Source organism: Thalassophryne amazonica, chromosome 18 (genome assembly GCF_902500255.1).
Source record: "Thalassophryne amazonica chromosome 18, fThaAma1.1, whole genome shotgun sequence".
NCBI classification, from domain to species: Eukaryota; Metazoa; Chordata; class Actinopteri; order Batrachoidiformes; family Batrachoididae; genus Thalassophryne; species Thalassophryne amazonica.
This window is the reverse complement of record NC_047120.1, coordinates 55560835-55580818: the sequence shown is the minus strand read 5'-3', so window position 1 is coordinate 55580818 and position 19984 is coordinate 55560835. Positions and strand designations below refer to the sequence as shown.

Below are 19984 nucleotides of genomic sequence, written 5' to 3'. Positions count from 1 at the left end.
AGCGGCGGCATCAACAGCGGGCGACATTATTCCCCAACGCCTCACTCTCACTGCCCCCGATACGCTTACCGAGTGCATGAGCTCGTTAAATTCCGCCGCGGCACTCACACCCCCGTGTCTGCTGTGCAGCCAGCACCACCTCTCTGTCTACTGAATGGAGTTGCAGCCAACTTGGCACAAGTCCAGAGACTATGCTCGCCGTTGACACCTGTTACTCGCAAGGACAGACTTCTTGCTGCAAAATCCGCAGCACCGCACGTCTCGGTAATCGGAGCCGTAGAGCTCCGTGGCCGCTGAGAGAGGTTTATATATTTTTAATGACTTGAATTCTTTGCGGGTCTCGCCTCCGTAGCCCGCGACGGTACACCGGAGGTGAAAGACAGTAGATTTTCAATGCGACACCACTCAATCATACGGGCGTATGAAAAAGTCCACAAAAATAATTTTCAAGCACAAATAAAAGAAATGTGTACTCACCAAGCGTACCGCAAGACAATATGAAGTTTTAAAAAGTAGATCCTTCCGTATAAGACAAGAAAAGGTGCAGATGCAAACTGACGTAAATCCACAAATTACAGTTGGCGCGCAGCAATGCATGCTGGGGAGAGGGTCTTGTCCCTGACATTTCGGCAGCGTCCATGATGAGAGGGACAATTTGCGGAGGGCTAAATGTTAGCTATAAATTGTCATTTTCAAATGAAGATTTCTCCGTTGAATGACAGATCTGGGCTTGCAGATTTACTTTACTACATTCAGAAGGATCTTATGTGGAATATAAGTCATTTTTTGGTCCAAAGATCTGACTGCATTTATTTCAATGCAGGTTTACTTTAAGATCAAATTCCATCCTACAACCTCAGCACTTACAGTGATCCTGTAATTTTTTTCCGGATCAGAAAGGTGAAATCACATGTTTTCCCTCAGTTTCAGGAAGATTGTTTAATGTAAACAATACAAATGTGGGAGTCCCTGAGTAGTTTCAATCAAAAACCCAAGCCTGTCACAATAACGGCTATATTAACTTACTGAACATTACTGTATGATCTTAATCATTTTCGCTGGCTTTGATATTGCCCATTGTGTTTACATGCCTGTTTGTTTGCATGAGAATGCCACCAATATTTTAGCTACATGATTCCAGAATAAACCGCAGGATTTTCAGTACTATAACGAGACTTTGGTGCAGTGTCCAAGCTGAATAAACAGAAAAATCATGGCCAATCGTGCTTGTCTCATCTGTGTCACTGCTTCACTGTGGGTGGGGCTCAGGCTGCTCCAAGGGACAGAAACATGTTTTGAGACTAATAGGTGTTATTTTTTCCAGATGAATTATTCCAGCCAGACACATTGGAAGAATAATTACATTTATTTCTTTTCTTGTTTCCCAAAAGCTTTGGTGTGTGAACATTCTGGATTTCTCCCAAAATGTGAAAGGCGAACCTGTTGATATGACTGAACCAGTACATCAAATGTTTTAACCCTGTTGTAGATATTTCAATTTTTTATGCATTCCTGTAATAACGTCCAAACAAGCAGCCAACTCTAGGCTTTGGAACTGGAAAATAGCGAACTAAATTTTAAAAATAAATAGCGCTATAGTAAAACAGACACACAAGCTCAATTCAAGATACACGTAATTTTAAAATAACATATTTTGAGAGTAGATACGCCTAAATTCTTTCCTTTGAAGGGCCATAAATTAATCTGGATGGAGGGCCGTGGGTCAAAAGTAAAAACTAATGTTGTGTGAATATACAATTACATTACAAGTAATCATACAACCCCTGGCAATAATTATGGAATCACCGGCCTCGGAGGATGTTCATTCAGTTGTTTAATTTTGTAGAAAAAAAGCAGATCACAGACATGACACAAAACTAAAGTCATTTCAAATGGCAACTTTCTGGCTTTAAGAAACACTATAAGAAATCAGGAAAAAAAAATTGTGGCAGTCAGTAACGGTTACTTTTTTAGACCAAGCAGAGTCATGGACCATTTTCTTCAACTTCCAAAGATTTTCAATTGGATTAAGATCTGGACTATTTGCAGGCCATGACATTGACCCTATGTGTCTTTTTGCAAGGAATGTTTTCACAGTTTTTGCTCTATGGCAAGATGCATTATCATCTTGAAAAATGATTTCATCATCCCCAAACATCCTTTCAATTGATGGGATAAGAAAAGTGTCCAAAATATCAACGTAAACTTGTGCATTTATTGATGATGTAATGACAGCCATCTCCCCAGTGCCTTTACCTGACATGCAGCCCCATATCATCAATGACTGTGGAAATTTACATGTTCTCTTCAGGCAGTCATCTTTATAAATCTCATTGGAACGGCACCAAACAAAAGTTCCAGCATCATCACCTTGCCCAATGCAGATTCAAGATTCATCACTGAATATGACTTTCATCCAGTCATCCACAGTCCACGATTCCTTTTCCTTAACCCATTGTAACCTTGTTTTTTCTGTTTAGGTGTTAATGATGGCTTTCGTTTAGCTTTTCTGTATGTAAATCCCATTTCCTTTAGGCGGTTTCTTACAGTTCGGTCACAGACGTTGACTCCAGTTTCCTCCCATTCGTTCCTCATTGGTTTTGTTGTGCATTTTCAATTTTTGAGACATATTGCTTTAAGTTTTCTGTCTTGATGCTTTGATGTCTTCCTTGGTCTACCAGTATGTTTGCCTTTAACAACCTTCCCATGTTGTTTGTATTTGGTCCAGAGTTTAGACACAGCTGACTGTGAACAACCAACATCTTTTGCAACATTGCGTGATGATTTACCCTCTTTTAAGAGTTTGATAATCCTCTCTTTTGTTTCAATTGACATCTCTCGTGTTGGAGCCATGATTCGTGTCAGTCCACTTGGTGCAACAGGTCTCCAAGGTGTGATCACTCCTTTTTAGATGCAGACTAACGAGCAGATCTGATTTGATGCAGGTGTTAGTTTTGGGGATGAAAATTTACAGGGTGATTCCATATTTTTTTCCTCAGAATTGAGTGATTCTGTATTTTTGTTCCCCTCTGCTTGGTCTAAAAAAGTAACCGTTACTGACTGCCACAATTTTTTTTCCTGATTTCTTATAGTGTTTCTTAAAGCCAGAAAGTTGCCATTTGAAATGACTTTAGTTTTGTGTCATGTCTGTGATCTGCTTTTTTTTCTACAAAATTAAACAACTGAATGAACATCCTCCGAGGATGGTGATTCCATAATTATTGCCAGGGGTTGTACGAGGTCTGTTAATAAAGTATAGGTCCTTTTTATTTTTTTCAAAAACTATATGGATTTCATTCATATGTTTTTACGTCAGACATGCTTGAACCCTCGTGCGCATGCGTGAGTTTTTCCACGCCTGTCGGTGACGTCATTCGCCTGTGAGCACTCCTTGTGGGAGGAGTCGTCCAGCCCCTCGTCGGAATTCCTTTGTCTGAGATGTTGCTGAGAGACTGGCGCTTTGTTTGATCAAAATTTTTTCTAAACCTGTGAGACACATCGAAGTGGACACGGTTCGAAAAATTAAGCTGGTTTTCAGTGAAAATTTTAATGGCTGATGAGAGATTTTGAGGTGATACTGTCGCTTTAAGGACTTCCCATGGTGCGAGACGTTACGCAGCGTTCTCAGGCGCCGTCGTCAGCCTGTTTCAAGCTGAAAACCTCCACATTTCAGGCTGTATTGATCCAGGGACGTCGTGAGAGAACAAAGAAAGTTTCAGAAGAAGTCGGTTTCAGCATTTTATCCGGATATTCCATTGTTAAAGGAGATTTTTTTAATGAAAGACATGCGGGCGGATTGCAGCGTCGGCTCGCAGCCGCCGCGACGCTCCGCCACAGGAAAAACACCTCCGTTGGAAGCCTTAAGGACAAGTTGGAACATGTCCAGCTGTTAAACAATTTCTCATATACTCACTCCACTGAAAGCCATCAAAAGCCGCCTGGATTTTACAAATGGTTATCAACACGGAGGTGTTTTTCCTGTGCCGCCGCACCGCGCCGGCTGCGTCCCGACGCGCGGACCCGTCCGCACGTCTTTCATTAAAAAAAATCTCCTTTAACAGTGGAATATCCGGATAAAATGCTGAAACCGACTTCTTCTGAAACTTCTCTGTTCTCTCACGACATCCTGGATCAATAGAGCCTGAAATGTGGAGGTTTTCAGCTTGAAACAGGCTGACGACGGCGCCTGAGAGCGCTGCATGACGTCTCGCACCGTGGGAAGTCCTTAAAGCGACAGTATCACCTCAAAATCTCTCATCAGCCGTTAAAATTTTCACTGAAAACCATCTTAATTTTTCGAACCGTGTCCACTTCGATGTGTCTCACAGGTTTAGAAAAAATTTTGATCAAACAAAGCGCCAGTCTCTCAGCAACTTCTCAGACAAAGGAATTCCGACGAGGGGCTGGACGACTCCTCCCACAAGGAGTGCTCACAGGCGAATGACGTCACCGACAGGCGTGGAAAAACTCACGCATGCGCACGAGGGTTCAAGCATATCTGATGTAAAAACATATGAATGAAATCCATATAGTTTTTGAAAAAAATAAAAAGGACCTATACTTTATTGACAGCCCTCGTAGTCTTGATTCTGGGGGGTCTGTGGGGTGCTCCCCCAGAACATTTTTTAAAGACCAAGTCAAATTTTGTGTATTCTGGGGAATTGTAACAGGTATGAAGCCCTGTGAAACAAAGAAAAGTCACTTCAATCTGTGAAGTAAAAACACAGTATTGATCATGGGGGGTCTGGGGGTTCTCCGCCAGAAATTTTTTAAAAGAGCAAGTTAAATTTGTATATTCTGGGGAATTTTAATGGGTACGAAACCCACTGAACAAAGAAAAGTCACTTCAACCTGTGAAGTAAAAACACACTATTGATTATGGGGGGTCTGGGGATCTCCCCAGAAATTTTTTAAAAGAGCACGTCAAATTTTGTATATTCTGGTGAATTTTAATGGGAATGAAGTCCTCTGAAACAAAGAAAACTCATTTCAAACTGTCAATTAAAAATTATTTGTCTTCTGTAGTATTTTGATCTGTTCTAATCCGGTGAATGCACCAAATGGGTGCTGTGTTGCTGGCTGTACAGTCAATAAAATACAAAATTAGGTTCTAAAGCAACCGACAACATTGTTCTGCTGTGCACAAAGTAACACTGTCACCAGTTTTGAAAATGCATGCGCACTGAGAAACTCAAAACTGGCTTATTCACATTTAATCTGTAAAATGCTCTCACTTGTAAAACAAACTATCACTCAATTCTGAGGAATAAATTATGGAATCACCCTGTAAATTTTCATCCCCAAAACTAACACCTGCATCAGATTAGATCTGCTCATTAGTCTGCATCAAGAAAGGAGTGATGACACCTTGGAGAGCTGTTCCACCAAGTGGACTGACATGAATCATGGCTCCAACACGAGAGATGTCAATTGAAACAAAGGAAAGGATTATCAAACTCTTAAAAGAGGGTAAATCATCACGCAATGTTGCAAAAGATGTTAGTTGTTCACAGTCAGCTGTGTCTAAACTCTGGACCAAATACAAACAACATGGAAGGTTGTTAAAGGCAAACATACTGGTAGACCAAGGAAGACATCAAAGCGTCAAGACAGAAAACTTAAAGCAATATGTCTCAAAAATCGAAAATGCACACAAAACAAATGAGGAACAAATGGGAGGAAACTGGAGTCAACATCTGTGACCGAACTGTAAGAAACTGCCTAAAAGGAAATGGATTTACATACAGAAAAGCTAAACAAAAGCCATCATTAACACCTAAACAGAAAAAAACAAGGTTACAATGGGCTAAGGAAAAGCAATCGTGGACTGTGGATGACTGGATGAAAGTCATATTCAGTGATGAATCTCGAATCTGCATTGGGCAAGGTGATGATGCTGGAACTTTTGTTTGGTGCCGTTCCAATGAGATTTATAAAGATGACTGCCTGAAGAGAACATGTAAATTTCCACAGTCATTGATGATATGGGGCTGCATGTCAGGTAAAGGCACTGGGGAGATGGCTGTCATTACATCATCAATAAATGCACAAGTTTACGTTGATATTTTGGACACTTTTCTTATCCCATCAATTGAAAGGATGTTTGGGGATGATGAAATCATTTTTCAAGATGATAATGCATCTTGCCATAGAGCAAAAACTGTGAAAACATTCCTTGCAAAAAGACACATAGGGTCAATGTCATGGCCTGCAAATAGTCCAGATCTTAATCCGATTGAAAATCTTTGGTGGAAGTTGAAGAAAATGGTCCATGACAAGGCTCCAACCTGCAAAGCTGATCTGGCAACAGCAATCAGAGAAAGTTGGAGCCAAATTGATGAAGAGTACTGTTTGTCACTCATTAAGTCCATGCCTCAGAGACTGCAAGCTGTTATAAAAGCCAGAGGTGGTGCAACAAAAATACTAGTGATGTGTTGGAGCATTCTTTTGTTTTTCATGATTCCATAATTTTTTCCTCAGAATTGAGTGATTCCATTTTTTCCCTCTGCTTGGTCTATAAAAGTAATGGTTACTGACTGCCACAATTTTTTTTTCCTGATTTCTTATAGTGTTTCTTAAAGCCAGAAAGTTGCCATTTGAAATGACTTTAGTTTGTGTCATGTCTGTGATCTGCTTTTTTTCTACAAAATTAAACAACTGAATGAACATCCTCCGAGGCCGGTGATTCCATAATTTTTGCCAGGGGTTGTATTATAGTTTACACAAAATTACCATTACAAATGTAAAATAAACTGTTAAAATAATAAATACACTACAGTTTAACAGTAATTTATTAATTTGCAAAAAAAAAAAAACAGTACATCCAAAAAAATGTGGTCCACAGGCTCCACAGTGGGCAGCCGTAGTTTAACAAGAGACAGAGAACAAAAATGTCTGGTTTGACTAGGAAAAACCTGTCCCCTGGATAGAATGGATTTATGATTGTGTTATTTAAGTTTTAGCTCATAACCACTGTTAAAGAATAACAAAATATTTAATTTTTTTGATGAAGTACATTTCTGAGTTTTCTTTCTGAGATGACATTCGCTATGTGTACCTCGCTCGATCAACTTCCTCTGCTTTGTTTTACTTTCGTGGCAAAATTCACACAAAATCTTTTCTGCTGGTGTGTGTGGAGGTATGAACGTGATCATTTGTAGAATGTACGCAATCATTGTGAAACAATCAGAATATAACTGTTTACTTTTCTGATTTAGCACATTTATTTGGAGAAACAGTCTTTTCAGAGAAATAAAAAAATCAATCAATCTCTAACAAAAACATGTCATCAAACCAACATCATCTCACAATCCAGTAGGTGGGAGTCACATCCATGGGCAAAACAAAGTTTTTTTTTTTTTTAGGTGGTGCATTATAGTACACCAGATGCTAAAGGGTTGACCCTCATTATATGCCCTTTTAAGCTGGTGTGTTAAAAGATGACAGCATGTATTGTTTTTGAGTTATTGTGTTAAACTGGAGGGGATGAACACACCTAGAATTTGCCTCCATATACCTTCTCCCCAGCCTCACTGGCTACTGAGGGCTACTGTGCGTCCGGAAAGTATTCACAGCGCTTCACTTTTTCCACATTTTTTTTTTATGTTACAGTTTTATTCCAAAATGGATAAAATTCTTTTTTTTCCCCTCAAAATTCTGTCTTCAGTTTGGAAACAGAAGTTCTAGTTATTCAAAAGATACACTAAAACCAAAATTATTCTTTGAGGAAGTAATAAGTAGTGGGTGAATGTGCCTGTTTTGGGTATTACTAGATCTGCCACATGGATCACCTCAGTTATTCACAGACTCACCCAGGCAAAGTCATGTCAAGCTTAAAATGTGCATTAAAGTGCATTTTTACAAGCTTCTGTGGTGATTTATATTCATACCCCGCACAAAGGACATACGAGGGTAGGCTGAAAAGTTCTAAGGCTCACTATGATGCAGTTAATGCATTAACTGCATCATAGTGAGCCTTAGAACTTTTCAGCTTACCCTCGTACTTCTCACATAAATATTTTTAGTCTCAAACTACACAACTGTCAAAGGTGGGTACCACATGCAAAGACAGGATTTCTAGCTAACTTTAAGCATAATAAAGTGGACATATATGTTAATACTGCTGAACATTAAGATGCAGTGTGCCCAATAAAATACTCACAAATACTGTGAGGGCAAATCTTTGGCCACGGGCACTGGTTGGGTTGCCCAGGAGTTGGAGGGGCCTCCCAGAAGACACCAGGATCTCTGGGCCAAGGGGCTACCCCACAGCGACTGAGATCAAAACCTCCTTCTCTCAAACTGATAAAAGAAGAAAACGATCATGAAAAATTAAACTGACAAACTATTATCATACAAATGACTAAGGTTAGGAAAAACATCCATATTGTCCACGCTGGAAAATAAAAATAATAGAAACTATCAGAATGGCACTCACTATGTACACCTCACTCAAGGAGCTACATGGCTTACTTTACCATGTTAAATATATATATATATTTTTTTCTAAACCTGCTCAGTCCTGTTATGTGTCATATGGGGGCCTGGAGCCTATACAACGGTCTGTCCCAGGACCAGCACATATGAGTATGGACACACAACTCATTCACAAAACGGAAAATATGGTAGGGCAGCAGAGAAGATTATTAAGGCCAGGCTGCCAACCACTGGTGAATTGGCAGAACAGCGCTGCTTGTCCAAGGCAAGAAGGATAATCAGGGACACTTCAATTCCCATTAACAAACTGTTTTCCCAGGTAGATGGTACTGTAGCCTGAGGTGCAAAACACACAGATTCAGGACAGCTTTTACCCATCCGCTATAAGACAGTTAAATACAAATCAATAGAAAGAACTGTGCAATAAAGAATGTAGGATACTGAATACACTGCAGCATCTGGTAGCAACTTTATCCATGTAGCATCTTCATATGTGCAATATCTCATGTCCTTTATTTATTTATTGTATGCTGTGTATGTACAGAGACAGTTTCTTTTAAACCCAATTAATCACTATAACCTTGGACTTTTATTCTGTGCTTCTATTTATTCATGCAATGCATCGATATTTCATTGTGTGACAGCATCTGTGATGTTTTTAATGAATGATAATAAAAATCTTAACAGATGCCAATCTGAAATACTGGATTGGAGCACCCCTAATTTTTTATTCCACTGTTCTTTTTGTCAACACAAGTCAAACTCGAAAAACCACATGTTCACCAAACCTGATGAGAAAGTTGGATGTAATCTGGCACACAAACAACATAATTTTGCAAAAAGAAGCATAGCAAGGTATTTTTGGATCTTGGCAGAGGTATGCACTTGAAAAAAAACACTGCTAAAATTGTGGTACAAACATGGATTTATGTCTTCACTTGTGCAAGTCCCTACTTAGACTGCTGTTTCAACAAGACGGCACACAGTGCGTAAATAAAACATGTAAGAGGAACATGGGTCACATGCTGAGCCACACCAACACTGACTAAAACACATCTCAGATACATTTCACAACAAATAATCACCCAGAATAACACCTTTCAAACTCAACAAAAACACAATATTCTGCAGATCGACAATGCTGTAAAGCAGTTGTAATGAAGAAGACTTGCCTGTTGCTGAGCTGGTAGGGATGCCTGCCAGGGATGAGCGTCTCTGTGAGGTTGGCACTCGGCTTGTTTCCTGGCCCAGCAAACACAAATGCATCCAGAGGCTGTATCTGGCTCAGCGGACTACCCACGGGGAAGTCTGTGGCTCGGCCACTGTAAACAGCAACTGCTCCAGACCGGTCTCCTGGGAGGAAAGCATGACAGCAAGACGACCAGTTTAACAATTTTAAATAAATATGAATTCACAAATATTTATCAAAATAACTGGTTTGAACATTAGATGCTTTTATGTGTGAACACACGAGGCACAGACATGCGTCAATTTCACTCCATGAAGAAATTAAGATATGTGTCCCATGCATAATTAATCAGATACTTACTTACCCCATGTTATGCTAAAATAGTGAACAGGTTATTAGTTAGCTCAGGGGTCACCAATCTTGTTCCTGGAGATCACCTACCTTGCGTTTTTCCCTACATCTGTCTGCTGTAACCACAGCCAATTAGTTAAGTTTGGTGTTTCCTATCTATTGGTTGGCTAAACACATCTGACTTAATTAGCTTTGGATGGAGCAGGGTTCGTAACTCCTGAACTAGATGGAAGGCTACAGATGAATCATTACTGGTCAAAATGTTCTATCATTTTCATTTTGTTGTTGTTTCAGTGGAGTATTTTCTCTTTAAATGTACTAACTTTTATTGCTCTTGTGGTTTTACTGCCCCCGGCGGGTGTTATTTTAGAATACACATACAAAAAATGTGCTTTAAACAAATGCAACATAAATGGGTGATTCTTAGACTACGGACACTTATTATGTCCTTTGATCATATTGTATGAAAAACAGAAAAAAGGGGAAATTTCACACTTTTATAGTTATCTTTACAATGAACGTGTGTTAAGAAATTTGTTCTAGTAGTCTATGATGACTTTTTCACCTTTTTTCAGCATCATTATATGCAAATATTGCCGTTTTGTGCTTGTTCCACACCCAGACTTTTGATCTTCAATGATAAAAATGAATGGTAAAGAAACGTTTTTTTCTAATGTTTTAAAATATCTCTGAATAAAATATCAGTAAAATAATCAAAACATAATTGGGGTATTCAATGTCATACAACTGTTGTGATTTTTTTAAACAAAATGTAGTTGTCCCACACTATTGCCGTAATTTCCACCACAACACTGTAATGTCCCTTTAAACAGTTTGTATGAAAGATTGTTTGGGTAGTTTCTATGGAGATAAACAGTGACATCAGAGCACATGTATATAGCGCCAAATCACAACAAACAGTTGCCCCACGGCGCTTTATATTGTAAGGCAATGGTGTGGTGGAAATTACATTTACAAGGCCAATAGTGCCCGTAGTTAAAGAATCACCCAAATACATGTGTGTTAACAGGAAATATGTTTGTGCCCAGAGACTAAAATATCTTGTGTTGTTGAACTAAATAACAACACACAGTACTCTTACCTTTCATATAGTTCTTTTCTATGGTGATGGAGACCCTCCCATTCCTGGAGATGTTCACATCCACACTTAAGCTGACACGGTCTGTTTTCCCATCCACCAGCACCAACGCCAGAGGACTTGCAGTGGGGGCCTCCGACAGTTCCACAAACCCATCCACTTGCCCTCCGCCCAGTTTCAGCTCAGTAATGAGTGGAACAGTAGCTGGGGGGGATGGCGCGGTGCAGTTATTCCTCTGACCTGGTGAGGGCAAGGACACCTGGAAACCCCACTGATCTTCAGACAACAAACACCTCTCGATTGACTCATCCCCTTCGTGCACACCCTCATCCTCGACAAAGGCTGGTTCTCCTGGTGTCATAATGTCAGCAAGGACTTCTGCACCCCCAGAATGACGGGTCATGTACACAACGGCGTCCACCAGCCCGATAGCTGTGGCATTCATCCTCTCACTATAGCGAGCAGCAGATGTATGGTACAGAGCGATTGCATCTGGGCCATTCTGGACTGTGTTGGGAGGGAGGAGGATAGCCGGTTTGGGCAGCATGTCCACAGAACCCACAAGGAAGAATCCTCTGTCGTCTGTGCTGTAGCCCTTTAAGTCCAAAACCTTGTATGCTATATTTCCATTCCCATTATAGAACACAAGGGTGTAGCCATCTAGAGATGCCCTCTGTCCACTGGTGTGGTACAACTCTACAAACTCGGTGATGTCCAGTTTTGGGTTGTCAGCATTGATCTCACTGATGATCAAACAGTGGTCAGCACTTACAACCACCATCAGACTGACAAAGACACAGACCAAACGGACAACCATGATTTACAACTTCTCCAAGGCCTGTACAGTGAGACCACTTCTGCAAAAAAAAAAACAAAAAAAAACAAGCAGAAGAACATCATGAGTCATTGTCACAGTCACTGTCACAGTCTTGAACTACAAACACTGAGTTCAAGTAGCTTTCAATTTGTAGTTCTTGCAGTGTGTTGTGGCTGCACACTTATGTCTTTTCTTGCAGTTCTGAACTACACAAGACATAATAAGGTTTTCAACATGTTCAAATTCAGCAGTAATCACACAGATGACAGAAACATTAGAAAGTAGCCGAATCAACAATTTGAAGGAGGCACTGTGAGTGAAGCAACACCAAAAGGCCCGGAAGAGCAGGCAAGACAACTGACCTGCATTGTCACGGAGTGCAAACAATTTTCATCTAAATCCTTATATATGAGGGGTGGTGGATAAGTGGTTAAGTGTGCTGCTTTTCAGTGCAGAATGTTCCTGTTCAAAACTCACCCCTGCCCATTCTCCATGTAATATGAAGTTGTGTAAGGAAGGGCATCTGGTGTAAAACTTGTGCCAAAACAACACGCACATACACCTCAGATCTGCTGCAGACACCCTGAGAGAAAACAAGGGAGCACCTGAAGGGACTTACTATAAAAATTAGAATCTATCATTATTTTTTGGCTTTTAAAAATGGAGGAACTGTATAAAAATGTCTGTAATTCCCATAGGTAATTATTTTATGGTTAATGTGATACGTTAAGATTGTAAGTTATGTTATTAGGGTTTTTTTTTGGGGGGGGGGGGTATTGTTATTTAAACTGCAAAATGTGTGTTTAGACTGGCAAATTAATGCTTTCTCATGCTTGCAGGCTGTGCTCCTTGTGCATGTTTTCACATATTTTACTTACTGCAGAAAGGTGTGATTTCCTGCATTTGTAGGGATGGTGCTGGAAGGCGTACACTTTTGTGATCGCGTTGGTCTCTAAGCAACTACATCTGTATACTAGCAAGATATCTTAAAATGTCTCAACCAATATTGATCAAACTTGGAAGCTACATTGGTCCTACAGATGGGAAGATGTGATTTGAATTGGTTTAGGATAGGACTACACTCAACTGCAGAGGTCAACATCAAATATCTGACAAAATTTGACTGAAATGATTTCAGATATTTTATTGGTAGTGAACTTCTTCTTCTTTTGGCTGTTCCTGTTAGGGGTCGCCACAGCAGATCAATCGTTTCCATCTCGCCCTGTCCTCTGTATCTTCCTCTGTCACACCAACCACCTGCATGACCTCCCTCAGCACATCCATAAACCTCCTCTTTGACCTCCCTCTTCTCCTCCTGCCTGGTGGCTCCGTCCTCGGCATCCTTCTCCCTATATACCCTGGGTCCCTCCTCTGCACATATCCAAACCATCTCAATCTTGCCTCTCTGACTTTGTCTCCAAACTGTCCCACCTGAGCTGTCCCTCTGACATGACTGTTTAAAAACACATCACACATTTTCCAAATGCTTGATACTAGTCTCTGAGTATTTGGATCTAGTTTCTCATCACTAGAACATGCAATAAATTACAGATTTTCTCTTTTAGGAGCTTCCATTTTTGTTTGGGGGTTGACTCAGCAGCTTATGTACATTTGGCATAAGTTTCACACCTTTTGTGATACAAGAGAATGGGATACAGGTGTTCTTGAACTGGGAAGCTACAATTTGAAATAGCCTAAATGGACCAAAATAATGCCCTGGAGAAAAGCGGTAACACCTGCATGCAAGATTTTGTTGACATGTTCAGAATAGCAGATGCTTAAAAAAAAATTAAATATTCATAACAAATAAATAAATAACAAATCATACATACAATCTTTATAAACTACATTGGCTGAATGTACTCAATGTACCCCCCCCCCCCCCGCCCTTTTTAAAAGGGTATCCTGACTTCTATTTTTATCTGGAAAATTTAAAATAAATCACCAATGACATTTTTGGCACATCGCAACTGTTTCATCCATGAATCTGTCACTTGGCTATGAATGAGTCTTTTTGTTCTGTTCATTGCACGTTTGCATGAGCCAAGTGTTGCGAAACATATTTCGAGAAACGTTTGCATGAAACAGTGTTAGATAAATAAAATGAATGAATAAATAACTAAGCTAAACATGCTTCTGTTAAAGCTCTTTTTAGATTAAAAAACAAACACACACACAGCGCGACAAATTATTTTACTTTACTTTTTTTAACTGGCATTCTGGGTTAAAGGTGTTAAATCAACTAGCATCTCCAAAGCAAAGCTCCTGTGAACTCGACACTTTATTCCAGTCACGGTTCGGGTGCATCTTTCCGTCGAGAGAAAAAAAAAAAACACTGTCAGAGTGGTTTCTATCAGTAACACGAAAGCTCCAGAAACACGTTGTAACTGACCGTATTTATCGTTCCTCTCGGTCACCGTGGAAACTTCTCGGTTCAAGGCGAAACTGCGGGTTTAATATCGGTGAAGTTTGTTTTGTGTCCCCGCCGCTCCCGTCATTGACAAAAGCAGCACTTTCTTCCCCCGCGAGCTGTGGGCGGGGTTACTGCGACCCGGGGGAGGGAGGAGCGGAGGGGGGTTGGAGGAGTTTGAGGCTTCGACTCCTTCATAAACACAGCAAAAAAATAAAAATAAATAAATAATAATAATACTAATAATAATAGTAATAATAATAATAATAATAAGCGACAAAAGTGATTTAGACGGTTTATATTTGACTAAATGTGTTTGCGTTTATTTATTATTTTAGATTATCCAAAGATCTTCGAGGAGCCAGAGAGCGGGTTACTCGGCAGTGTTACCAGATCTCACAGGAGAAATAAGCATGCGTGAGTGTGAAAACAAAAAAACAAGCAAAAAAGAAAAAAGAAGAGAAAAAAACTGATTGATTGATTGAAAGTTTTATTTCAGACATGATAAGCAAAATAAATAAGGAAGAAACAAACAACAAACATAAAAGCAACAAATCACAAAAAAGACAAAGCAAAAGAATAAACATAATGTGTCCAAAAGGGAGCAGGAAGAAGCAGATGCTTATTCAATCCTACCCCTTTTCCCATCTATTATATATATATATATATATATATATATATATATATATATATATATATATATATATATATATATATATATATATTCTTAATCATCAGTTGATTTCAAAATATTCTTTTAAACAAATTTGCAACTAGATGTATGTAAAACTCTACTAGCTAACGGATATGAGAATTTTAAAAAAGTGAGTTGAGATTATCTAAACAAAAAGTCCAGTGAAAGTAATATCTATGAATTTTATGATTATTAATACTGCAGTAGCAGTATTTTAAATAACACACACATGCACATACACACGCACACACACACACACACACACACACACACACACATATATATATATATATATATATATATATATATATATACATTTTTAGTTTTCTTCATTCCTAATTTCATTTTATAGGACCTGAATGGAAATAAGATATGGATAAATTTGGCAGCTTTCTTTTGGCTATCCTTGTTGTAGTCTTTTAAAAGAAAATTCAACTGATTTAATAACTTAATGATCTATGTTGCAGTATTTAAATTTATTGATTTTCAGTGGCAATTTTATAATTAGACATTTTGGTTCAAAATTGATGTCATCCAATATGACATCAGGTATTATTTAATTAAGTCCCTTCTTTTTTAAGTCTTTATAGGGTTTTATTCTGTGCTCCCATCACTACCCAAGGTGTCTAGATACCCTACACTCATTGAGAGTTGATTGCAGTCACTATGAGCTGCGGAAAGTGGATGAACAGCAGATGGTCCACAAAGACCTTATTGTGCAGGAGGACCCACCTAATCTCTGTGATGGCCTTGGCTGTCTGTCCCAGTTGGTCATCATAGAGTTCCACATTGTAACCTCAACTGACAAACGCCAAGACCCAGGAGGGTCCCATCAGCCTGCTGAAACACACAAGCACAAATGCACTAACAACTTTAATCAAACACAAATGAACGTAAATGAGCTACAAGGCTTTCTGTACCATTCACAAACAATGCATCATTGTTAATCATTGCAACAAGAAATAGGAAAGACATTCATGATGTCACAGGAATGAGTTAATTCCCAGTATTAAAGAGTAAGTTTTTTGAAATCAAGTCTCAGTATATTACTCTATGAGGACTGAAACAAATCCAGTACATAAAAACAATACCTCCATTCTATTCTTCGAACTTTATTTTCTTGTCTTCTTTATCTAGCAGATGTCTGACCTGTAAGCGGCAGGAATTCAGCATCCTGCTCAAAGACACTTGAACAGGAATGAAACTATCCTGACAAAAAGCCTGTTTGATGGGCATCATCTCTACTTATCTGACCAGTTACCTTCCTTAATTCAAGATCATTGCTTCAATTAAGGCTGAGAGAGCTAAGAGGGTTAATTCCTGGGAGTTGGTGACGTAATTGCACATTGGACTGGGATGCTACGTAGTGATCTGGGTTCGCTTCCTGATTGCAGCCATGCTCCCAGCTGGCACTATGAACAGATGTGCTGGGGAGGAATGAGAGACATGTGCCGTGCCCCCTTGTTTTCACTCGGGGTCGCCACGGCAAATCCAAGGTGGATGTTGATTTGGCACAAGTTTTATGCCGGATGCCCTTCCTGACGCAACTCCACATTACATGGAGAAATGTGGCAGGGGTGGGGTTTGAACCAGGAACCTTCTGCACTGAAACAAGTGCATTACCCACTTAGATTAGATTAGATTAGATTAGATTAGATTAGATTAGATAGAACTTTAGTGATCACTTGGTATGGCTCCCTCAGGTGAGGTTCCAGCAGCATTGTATAGCAGCACACAGGGTAAGAAGCACACAGAGTATCAAAAGTGAAAGAAAAGTTTCATGCACTTGAAATAGTGTATGACTTGTGTTTATTTATTATGTAACTGGCACCAAATCAAATTGAATCAAATACAACAACCTTATTGTTGTTGTGTTTATTGTATAATTTGTAACTCTTGCCATCACGGTGCGGGAGCTACAGAAATGGGCTGTGACCTTGGCCATGTGTGTCTGTGCCTTCTGTTTTTTCCAGCCCATCCAGCTCCTGAAGGTGTTGCACAGAGCTGCTGCTTTGGAAATGAATGATGGAGTTTCCAGTGAGTTGGTATCAGCCGTTATCCCCATGTCCCAAACCTGATCCTTAACCGGTATCAGAGCCAGAGCTCAGACACACATTAAAAGTACAAAAAGAAACTGAGCAAAGTGAGAAATACAAAAGACACATGGCTGGGAAGGAGCCTAAATAATTATTGCCTTTTTGACAACTGGCAGAGGATGGTTTTTAAACTTGGGTATATATCCTATAGATCTTTGTGATGTCATAAGGCAACTTGAGACTAAAGTTCTGACTGTCTTCAAGCCTACCTTTGGAAGCCAAATATCTTTTTTATGCTATTTGAGGGACCCAATAATTTGCAGTAATATATAATTACAATCTTTCCTTTCAATTTAATTTCAATTTATTTTCATTTATATAGCACCAAATCACAACAGAGTTGCCTCAAAGCGCTTCACACAGGTAAGGTCTAACATTACCAACCCCCAGAGCAACAGTGGTAAGGAAAAACTCCCTCTGAGGAAGAAACCTCAAGCAGACCAGACTCAAAGGGGTGACCCTCTGTTTGGGCCATGCTACAAACATAAATTACAGAACAATTCACAGAACAATTCACGGATGAATATACAAGAAATCCTTTGCTCTCTTGAATATTGTACTGTCTAATAAATTGTCAGAGAGTCACCATTTATTGTTCTCTTAAAAATGTATTAAAATGCATAGTTCACAGGAGTGGTGGCCAAGTGGTTAGGGCGCTTGGTTTCAGCGTGGAAGGTTCTGAGTTCAGCATGGAGATCTGCTGTGGTGACCCCCAAGTGAAAAACAAGGGAGCAGCCAAAGGGGCTTTTGACTGAGTAGTTTAATACTTATTGCCTTGAAAAAGCTTAAAATCTCCCATTCAGAAATCGAATCCATCAAAAAAGATGTTGCCAGATAAACTGCGAAACAAACTTCCTCCACAAAATGTCCAGACTGCAGGTCATTCTAAGTTTCATTTCTGCTATGTTTGGAGTGTGTGGCAAAAATAAAAGTGTATGAGTAATAGATGCACAGTATTATGAAATTTCAAATGTCAGTTTTTCCATTTCTGTCTGACAAATAATGACACATTCAACTTTAGTGGAGTGTTGATTTAAAAAAAAAAAAAAACCCTCCCAACCAACTAATGTCCAAACACAGTTTCAGTTGTGTTATGTAATGGATTTACTTATACATCATGCACTACAGATTCAGATATATGTTAGTTTTACTTTTTTCAGCAGAGTTCAATGATATGTCAATATGAAGTTAGGTTTTCCTGGCCTTTTCATTTATTTAGTGTTTGTGATGTGTCTTGTCTTGAGGTGATGTCTGTGTCAGGGCAGACAACTAAATTTTGAGGTACAGCCTGATTCAGGGTCTCTGCTGGGAGGTGCAAAAGGACAGAAAAGAAAGTAAAATAGACTTAGACAGAGAATGATGTCGTCAATGCTGAGACTATGGAGAAAGGAGAATTTTGATAACTGAAAGCTGTCACTGTTTTTGTACATTTCATTTGTGTCCTCTTGACATTGCTTTTTTAACACCCCCACTGCTTGTTAACACAATAACCCCACTCGGAGAATCATTCGGAGAGCGCAAACGTCCGCCAAGTCCATAGGGTCACTGATGTCACATGGAATACCCTTTGGCAAAGAGACTTATTCCACGTCATTTCACGCATCTACCGTCATGTTTCAGATTCAGTGGTTAACCCTCTGGGGTCCAAGGGCATTTTTTTGGGCAGTTCACTCGCCTGGCATAAATGTTTTATTATTGCTGTTAACAGCTCTCCTTGCATCCCACAACAAAGTTTTATGTCTCTTTTTTTTCAGGACAACCTGTACTTTCAAAATATATAGGCTATAGTTGTATTTTATAAGTGTAATAAAGGTTTACAATCAGAAATAAGAAAGGAAAAAGTAAAGCGGGAAATAATTTTCCACACACATTTATTCAAAACACACAGCAAACTATAATAAACTAGTAATACATCACTCCTAAAAGCAATCTTTGGTGTGTCACGTGAGGTGAATCTGCCCTATGATTGGATTTGGGAAAACCATGTGATGGTGAACCAATTCCGATTGGACACTCACATTGCTCACATCATCACACAGCTTCTATGAGGAGTACAAAGATGGTGGATGGTGGCGCGAAAGTCCGCAGAGTTAACTTTTCAGCAAAAAAAAAAACAAAACACAAGTTTCTATCTCATATCATTAAAAAGTTATTTATAATTTAGTAAAGCTTGGTCTCACCCGTCGTATACGACGGCATTGGCCACAGAGGTTTAAACTCTTAGATCTTCAGCAAATGTATTTATAAAGAGAAACTGCATGAACTCCACAAGTTTTTTTTATTTTCTAATAAGTTTATTCAATGAGGAGAAACAAATGCTAAATTATTGTTGTGTCGTCACTTAATTTTTGTTCAGCCTTTGTGACCCGTCTTCATGAAGTTAGATGCAAAAATGTTGAAATTGGCCCTATCCTGCAGTGATAAAGAATCCTTAAAAAAATTACTGGATCCAGATTGTGTTTCAGATCATTACCAAAATTTAATGACTTCTAAGTTAGGCCAAGATACACCCTTGGTAAAAATTTCATTGAAATCCGTTGAGGATTTTTTGAGCAATCGTGCTAACAAACCAACCAGCCAACAAACAAACGGACGCGACCGAAAACATAACCTCCTTGGCGGAGGTAATAAATGCTCTTAACTTGTAAGTATCTAAATTTAAATGGCATGTTGTTGTTTTGCCGTACACGTTTGTCACCTTCTGTACACCTCTGGGTTTCTTGCAGGGAATCTTCTTCTTATCTCATGCATGATGAGAATTAGGAACAGTTGTGATTGAAGCTGAATATTGCTTGAAATGACCTTATTTGTCAGTGATTGCTTGCTGATATTTCTATTTTAAAATACTTTGCTTTCACTGATACTTTCCTGTTGCACCTCCAGTTTCCTCAG

At 39.3% G+C, this 19984-nt stretch overlaps 1 protein-coding gene across 1 annotated transcript in view; it reads right to left on the bottom strand.

Moving 5' to 3' along the window:
• Positions 1-14416, bottom strand: part of si:ch211-183d21.1 — a 28251-nt gene extending 13835 nt beyond the window's left edge. The window contains exons 1-4 of the mRNA XM_034194181.1: positions 14285-14416; positions 11079-11932; positions 9609-9789; positions 8162-8301 (exon numbers count right to left, since the gene is read on the bottom strand). Coding sequence (XP_034050072.1) covers positions 8162-8301; positions 9609-9789; positions 11079-11892 — 1135 coding nt within the window. The 5' untranslated portion in view covers positions 11893-11932; positions 14285-14416. The remainder of the gene's footprint in view (positions 1-8161; positions 8302-9608; positions 9790-11078; positions 11933-14284) is intronic.
• Positions 14417-19984: the final 5568 nt, after the last annotated feature.